Source organism: Parasteatoda tepidariorum, chromosome 1 (genome assembly GCF_043381705.1).
Source record: "Parasteatoda tepidariorum isolate YZ-2023 chromosome 1, CAS_Ptep_4.0, whole genome shotgun sequence".
In the NCBI taxonomy this organism is placed as follows: domain Eukaryota; kingdom Metazoa; phylum Arthropoda; class Arachnida; order Araneae; family Theridiidae; genus Parasteatoda; species Parasteatoda tepidariorum.
Genome location: NC_092204.1, coordinates 55,038,442 through 55,047,073, shown reverse-complemented (window position 1 = coordinate 55,047,073; position 8,632 = coordinate 55,038,442). Strand labels below are relative to the sequence as shown.

The following is an 8,632-nucleotide window of genomic DNA, read 5'->3' as shown; positions in this document are numbered from 1 at the left end:
TACATATATGTAAATATATAAATATTTTAATATTTTATGTTTTGGGGAACAGAAATCCAGATCCGTGAAATCCAAATGAATTCATCCTTATTCAGAGAAAGTAATTTTATGTGTCTGATTTCGTAACTTAAAATATCGTCTGCATTAATTAATTAACATATTTAAGGTCACCCCCTCGAAACATTAAGATTTATTCCTAAAATGAGGAGATCATTTAATCAAAAGTTATTCAGATTGGTCCTTTCTTTGGCACATTGTACACTTTAAAACACCAGCAGAAAGCTGCTTTTTTATCAGCTACTCATCTAATTTTTCTTTTTTACGCGTAAATCTGTAACCATTATAGTATAAAAATAACTAATAATTCCCTGAACGGCCATTTTACTTTGATCTTACCTCAAATCTCATTTTGCCACCTTTTTTCTTCAATACAGCATTGATTCTTTTTGTCATGAACTCTGCAAAATGTTTGATAGATCGTTTATGACATTTTCCAACAGTGTTACGCTGAATAATTAAGGATATAAGTGATGGCTGCTGTTTTGAACTTCAGCTCACAAATGCTCAATGAGATTAAGATCTGGAGATTGTGGAGACAAATTTAAGAAAGTGAAGTCTACATCATGTATCTCAAACTATTGAGCATGAAACAATGAGCATGAAACGACGCATTATATTCTTGAACTTACCATCACCTTCTGGAAAAATCCTCAGAATTAATACAATAAAGAGGGGTTTTAGCTTGCAAAATGAGGATTGTATAATTGGAATTAGTATAATTTTAATTGTTACCTTAAGGTCAAATATTTTAATTCGAAAGATTATTCACACGGCAATTTCTGCTTATATATTAAGCATGAAATTAACTTTTAAAAGTTCATTCAAAAGCGTGAATTATATCTAATGAAACTCACACGAACAAATATCTGACCGGGAGAGCCTGATTGGTAGGGATTTGGGCCCATGTCCAAGAGGTCATGAGTTTTATCCCCAGCTGCCAGTGTAGCAATATTTTGACTGATGCACCTTAAATCTATCGGGTCACAAAGCAATAAAATAATAAGCCACATTTTCCGATTATTCGGGAGAGCGTTATTTCTTGCGGTTAAATAGATGTATCTGTGACTAAAGCGGCTATCTATTGGAAATTTAGAAAACTTATCAAGTACCTCTGTCTGGAAACCATTTGATGTAAAAATGTCACCGTTAAAAAAAGGGTTTATCACAATTCTTACAAAGCACTTTAATTGATAAATTTGAAAGAAAACAAGACACAATATATCTTGAAAATGACGTAATTTATTTCTTTAAATCATATACAACAACTTTTCATTGAATTACAAAATTGTAATTTAAATACAGCAATTGATTTTTAAACAAAAATTTGTTTAAAGATTAGGATTTACCTTTATTAATATACTTCTCGAGCTACAGAAAAGTAAAATTTTATTGAATGGCATCCTCATGCAGTACTAAGTAAGTTAAAATCTCGTATTATAAAAATTTCAGTGGTATATTTCCATGTTGTTATTTTTTAAATATTTTTGAGACGTTGTGTGAAGCATATTAAAATAATTTTAGGTATGTTTCAGTAATGGTTACAGAAAAGAGACATTTCTGTTTTTAAGAACTAAAACACTTTTGAAATGTTTTATACGTTTTAAAAGTTAATTACATTTTTCGTTTAATATGTTTATAGAAAAAATATTAAACATATCATACGACAAATAAGAAAATGGTTTCTTTAACTAAATTCTAGATAATAATAAACAAAATCAAGGTTAAAAATTTACATTTCCATTGTTTAAAAGAACCAGGGTAACCCATTGCTTCCTACATCTCATAACCATGATTGTTGCTAAGTGGTCAGCATAGCGCATAATGCTGACTTTGACTTCCTAGGCAAGCCGGTACACATCGATCTGAAGCTGGCTCGGCTTCAATCCGCCGCTGGGGATCAAACTCTAGTTATTCACAACGGCAACTCACTGCCCATAGCTTTATTGTAAATAAATATATAAATAAAATAAATAAATTAAAAATATATATTATTTCAGTTATTTATCATTATTAGGAAAAAATAACAAAACTACGAATATTGAACTAAAAAAGAAATCATCTATTTGTATGTTTCATCTTATCTTTGGCCTTATCCAAAATAAGACAGTTCGTTTCTATGTTTTACTTTGAACTTATTATTTTATTTATTTCGTGAAATTTTTATAATTTATTATTTATTATAATGTAATGCAACCAACTATATTCTATTTACAAAAAATTTCTATTTACATAAAAAAAGATATCGCTTTTAAAGAATATATGCAACTTATGCAATGCATAACTATCTTGTCAGAACTACAAGTGCTTTTTGACGTATGGAATATGATGAATAATGAAGACTATGACATCTAAATTTCATTGTGAGCGATATTTACATTTTACAATATTAATGTTATAATACGCAACTAAAACTATTTGCTAAAAGTACTTTGGGTTTCAAAATAAATTGCTAGCGTTTAACCTATTTAATCGTATGCATTTAAAATAGACGATGACTTGAGTTTCAAAACATGATCAATTTTTCAAGAAAAGAAACTAATTGTTTGCTTCATTTTTTTTATTTTCGTTAAAGTTTTTTACCTTCTTTGGCAGTACTATTCAAAAACATTTTTCTTATTGTTTGGGACTTTTATTTTTTCTACTAAAAACAGTATTTTATTTTTATTTTTTGCGTATTATTTCGTAAAATGTATATATGAATTTTAGATTCCTTTAAAGAAATAAGATATTTTTTAATTAATTAAATATTTTGTATCAAAATATAGTTCAACTATAAAATCACACGGGTAACAATGTTTTTCTAAACAAAATAACCGTTCCCTATAAGCACTAGATAAATAACAAAAAAAAATTTTTTTTAAGCGTCCTTTAGAATACAAACGTGTGCAAGACTTGAGAAATTTTAATTTATTAAATAAATAAAGGTACTAAAACTAAAAATAGTGTTTTTATTTCAACGCGATACATGACTTGCTTTAATTTTTCCCAAAGCTAAACTTTAAGTTTTGCTAAAATTTTAATTGCATTCAATTTTTTAATTTTTCTTAATTTCTAAAATTATACATCGCGAAAACTACTACAGATAATTTAGTGCAGTTTTAAATTTGCATACTCCATATATAATGAATCTTTATAAAATTGAGTAAAAGCTGCATACATAAAGTTTAATATATAAAGTTTTTTAAAAAATATATAATTCGAAATGTTGAAAGCAATTGTAAGATTTGAAACTTTTACTCAAAGACTAATATTTTTTATTTCATATTTTTTCATCACATCAAAAATTTAGTTCATTAATTTTAAATCTTACAATAGTTTTAAAATGTTTCATAAAAATAGCTTAAAATTTGTATTACCCTTAAAAAATGTTAAAGCAGCATAAAAAAATTTCACAAATGAATAAGAAGAAGCCCCATTTTAAAAAAATTTCTCACAACCAATGCTTTTATCTATTTGAAAAGAGGCACGGATTTAATATTTGCCGTAAGGCCTCATCTATTATGTTACTTATTGATGATAGTAATCAAGTAGCAGTATGTATTATAGTTTACGTTTATAGCTACCAAAATTAATAATAGCTGTTTAAAATAAATAAAAACAAACCTATCGATCTGTGAAAATTATTAGTCGTTCCTCTATACAAATTTCTAAAACAAATGAATAATTTATTCCTAATTCCTGAACTCTTCTCAAATTTCAAACTCATCTCCGGGAATTTTTTCGATTATATGAGAATTAACAATAAACCTAGGCTCCACCATGTTTGAAAACATACACTCATTTGGTTTGATACATATTCTATTTGGACCCCTAATAAATCCATCTTGACAAAAACATCCTTTAACACATCTTTTAGGACAATCATCATAATCATTGTTAATATTGTAACACGAAGCTTCACATGCAGGTCCGCAAACAGAATATTTTTCATTTTCACCACAAGCACCTAGAAAAAGAAAATATGTTTCATTTTCTTTACTTTCAAAACAGAAACACAGATATGTTGAATTTCACTTTTATTTGTAATGTATTCTAACTTCTCTACTGCCAGAGCAAAACTGTTGAAATTCGTACGAAGCTTCGATGTATCTTTTAGCAAAACGAAGCAATATTTTTTGGGTACAAAACTGTTTAATAGAAAAATGTATTTAAATGGATTTCTCCTCTAGGTACAACATATAATTTGAATTAAATTAGTTGTTACTATCTAATACCTGTAGAATTTCAAGTTTTAGTAGGTGTGGGTTCCAAGTTTCTGTATGTCTTTTTGAAGAAAAGAAAAAAAAATTTTAAGAACTATTAACTAGAAAAATATATTGCTTTTTCTCCAAATATGCATTTACTGTCAAGAAAGTTAGTTGCTAAGAGCTAATAAATATTGAGTTTTAAACTTAGGGCAAATACGGCACTCTTTTTTCGTGCAAATCGTTTTAACACAAAAATGTATTTAAATCACTTTTTCTCACGATATACCGCATATTTTAATGAAAATTAATTAATAATCACTAATAATTATTGAATTTTAAATTTAAGTTTCTGTATATCTTTAAAACAACTTGATTTTTTTCTCTCTTTTTTTTTTTTTTTTTTTTTTTTTTTTTTTTTTTTTTTTTTTTTNTTTTTTTTTTTTTTTGTACATAGAAAAAAAAAACTACTGCACAAAATTTTTCGTTTTTCTCAAAAGAAATAAACTGTACAACGAAAATACGGCTTTAAGATTTTAATTAAAACAAACATTTTAAAGAAACAAACTTCAAAACAATTTCGGAAAAGATTTAAGTATTCATTTTTTAAATTTAAAAAATAAATAAATATGCACTGAGAAAAAAAAATATGGTCAAAAATATCTGAATATGGTAAAATTAACTGTATTCCTTGGTCTATGAGAACACAAATATCAGCAATTTTTAGGCAATTATTTTTTTTAAATAATAATAAAATATGGTTTCATAATCTGTCATTTGGTAAATGGGGTAAAATTCAGTAGTTTTTTCATGACATCTCAGAGCAAGGCATAAAAACCATTTATTCAGATAAATTTACCTTTCAGTTTTGTATTTTTTACTAAATGTGTGGCAATAAAAACTACAATTTTGTTAACCGAAATTCCCGGTAAATCTCTGCCGTATGAGGGAAAAAGTTACCAAATGAATGGTTTAAATACCGTATATTTCGGTTTTATTAATCAAAGTTGTGAGTTTTTTTTTTTTTTTTTTTTTTTTTTTTTTTTTTTTTTTTTTTTTTTTTTTTTTTTNTTTTTTTTTTGACCAGAAATGTCATTACCATACAGTATGGTAACTTCACTAAAAAAAATTTCTACGTGTGTTTGGAACACTTTCAGTTAACATAGTTATGTACAATTTAAAAACTTTACCTCAAACAGAAAAAATTTTAGAAAAAAAATATTCAACAATCTAATATTTTGCTTCCCGAGTGTAAACTTACGTTTGTTGTTGTCGGGATCATGGCAGTTCACTTGAATTCCGTATCTGCAGTGAAGAGCTTCTTTATCAAATTTGAAACCTGGAGGGCAAACCCTAATGTGGGCTTTGAAATCTCTGCAAGTTACATATCGAGTACAATCTCCAGGGTAAGGAAGTCGAGCATCACTGTCTGGGCACACAATTTCTAAAAATTTAAAGTAATACAATATTCAAGTTAAATAATGCAATTTTTTTTTAAATTTCATAAAACTTTTTATTTTATTAAATGATTCATTTAAAAATCTTTGTAAATTACCAACAAAATAAGGCACACAATGCTCAAAAACAAAATAATAAAATAAATGGATCACCCTAAATATCTTTTGATCCTGATGACCAGATCTTTACGTCCAAGGTCTCAATCTTAATGGTTTGAAGGGCTAGTATCAAATGTGCTAATTTATTAATGCAGGCGATATTTTAAGTTACGAAATTAGACGCAAAAATGTATTTTCTCTGAATCAACATACTTTTTTTCCAGATTCAGATTTCGGACCCCCAAAATATAGGAGTAGGCTCCCTCTTGTAAATAGGGTCAAAATATTCTGGTGAGGAAAGCAAGTGCCTTTTTTAATGGTTACCGTACGATCAAAAAGTAGGACAAAAATACCCATTCGGCAAAGATGCTTGCTCAAGCGATCATGGCCAGTCAATACCTGAAACAAGGCCCCTGTGTTCAGTTGCGAACAAACTAGTAAGCAAGGAAGGTCTCCAATGTTCTATTGTTTCGTGTTGTTAACTCGATCTAAAAACATCAGCTAACATTTCTGTCTCAGTTTCATGTTTAGTTAATGATGATATTCTCCACAATTTAATTAAATGTGTGGACATTTATTTAGTAAATATACTACTCTTAATAGCATAACATCGTTTATTTCACCCACAAAAACTTCTTTTTTTATCAGTATGCACTTTTGAATCTATTTGTGTAAGAAGAAGCGACACTAAGCAAATTCGCGTAACACTACCGTACAAAACAAAACAGTTAACACTTGAAAGGTCAAGAATTGCTATCATATACACGAATGAAATTGACCATGAATTAGTAAGAACTATTTTTAATTAATGCGCTTACAATTAAAATATTTTATTTTAACTATAGATTGCCGCAAAAATTGTTTCCAGAAAATATATTCAAAGAAATGAACTAAAACATAGGAATTGCGTTGACTTAAAAAATTTAATTTCCTTTTTAAAATGTGAAGGAGATAACTCAGTTTTGGGAGAAGAAGACTTCATTTCGATAGTGTGATAATTATTATTTTTTTTTGTAAGAAACCATAAAACTTTAGCTTGTATAAATGCGTCTTTATCTAATAAATAACCACAATGTTCTGATATCATAACTAATCATAATTTTAAAAACTTCTTTTTTTGCCCTGCATTTTAAATACAAAACAGCTGTAAGAAAGATTCTGGGACAGTAGACAAAATATTTTAATTACATTGTCTTGATTATTAAATTATAATAAAAATGCTCATAATGAAAATTATAAGAAAATGCAAATTATAATAGAAGGGAAATACACCGGAAACTTATTTAGAATGTAGATTAGGGTTTGTATATTTTAAATAGTTTTCCTCAAAACGAAGTTTCATTAACGTTTATTATTAGATCAATTTCTTCAGTTTGAAAATAGTGATGAACAATAAAAAATTTGTCCAAAATCAGAATCGTTGTCCCACACTCCGGTATGGATGAAATTCTAATAAAAAATTTCAGCTTTCTTTTGCTAATTTTGCTTTCTTTCAGCTAAAAACATTCAACACTGATCTTTTTAAATATAAAACATGTAAGAAATTAAAACGTTAACAAGATCTTAATATTTTGCTATTATTCATAGAGATAATAAGAGATAATAATAAATATTCTCACTTTTATCGATAGGAAAATGTGCTATCAAGTCATAAAGCGATTTAGGATTTTCATATTTTCCCACCAGTTCTCCTAAAGCTTCCATTACAGCAGGTTCTTCGGAACCACCATCTGCGTTAGGTTCTATAGAGTAAAAAGCTGTTAAAACTCCAGATAAAAGTAAAAGTTCTGTGATAAAAGCCATTTCGGAAAAGTTACAACTTTGAACGATAAAAACCTTTCGTCAGCGTTTTTATATTTCCTTAAAATATTTATTTACTTGTTTCTGTAAATGAAACTTATTAGAGAACCTAAATATTCATATTAAATATTTATGGACTCAGTAAACGATAGATTAATCTACAAAACTCTATTTATGAAATGAACTTATTCTGACGCAATTATTGTGTAGATAGTGTGTGTATGTTTATAAACTTGCATTTTATATTGTTCTGTTTTGTTTAGCTTACATCTTTTGACTGAAATCAGATCCCAAATGAAAATCTTAAAAGATAAAGAACGAAAATAAACATTCTAAGAAATCGTTAGTCTGGTTCAGAGAATATTTTTTTACGTTTATGATTTTTCTTGTTATAAGAATTCGGTTTGATTATTCTATTGCTAATTCTCAAAGAATTATAAAACTGTTAGAGCGTAGTTTTCTAATCAAAAACACTCATGGTTATTAAATTTTTACTGTATACACTCAGTTTTAAGAGTTATTTAATATTTTTTCTCTTTAAGTTTAAATAGATTTTAAAGAAATAAAGAGTGATCACAGAATGCAAGCACTAAAGGAAATAACAAGGTTCAGCTCACATTTTCAGGGCAATAATCACACCTTCCCAATTTTACTTCATAATAAATTTATACTCTTATAGTCATAAAACATTTTTAATTTTCATTTCATTTGCATGTTTTTTTATGCTTTTTCAAAAACTCTTCGTGCGCTACTTTTGCATTGCAACCTGTTCTTTTTGAGGACACTTTTTTAAAAATAAATCGTAATTGCAACAAAAAAAAACTACATTTTTCTTTGAAAAAGTGCTCAAATTATTCTGAATTTTTAATTGTCCTCATATCGTTTATATACACCAACGCATTATATACACATCATTTAGATTTAATTAAAGGTGTGCTTTGGCGGTAAAATGTATTTTCAAAAACTTTATTAACAAAGTTGTGGTGATTACTTTTGTGCGAAGTCAAACGAGTAGTTTTAAGAAAAATTTCT

At 27.4% G+C, this 8,632-nt stretch overlaps 1 protein-coding gene across 1 annotated transcript; it reads right to left on the bottom strand.

Moving 5' to 3' along the window:
* Positions 1-3,297: 3,297 nt before the first annotated feature.
* Positions 3,298-7,815, bottom strand: LOC107446748 (IgGFc-binding protein-like). The gene is made up of 3 exons (XM_016061494.3): positions 7,420-7,815; positions 5,506-5,688; positions 3,298-4,006 (listed from the first exon to the last, which is right to left on the bottom strand). Exons 1-3 carry the CDS (start codon positions 7,601-7,603, stop codon positions 3,750-3,752), a joined length of 624 nt encoding a protein of 207 aa, XP_015916980.1. The 5' UTR covers positions 7,604-7,815; the 3' UTR covers positions 3,298-3,749.
* Between the last annotated feature and the right edge of the window lie 817 nt (positions 7,816-8,632).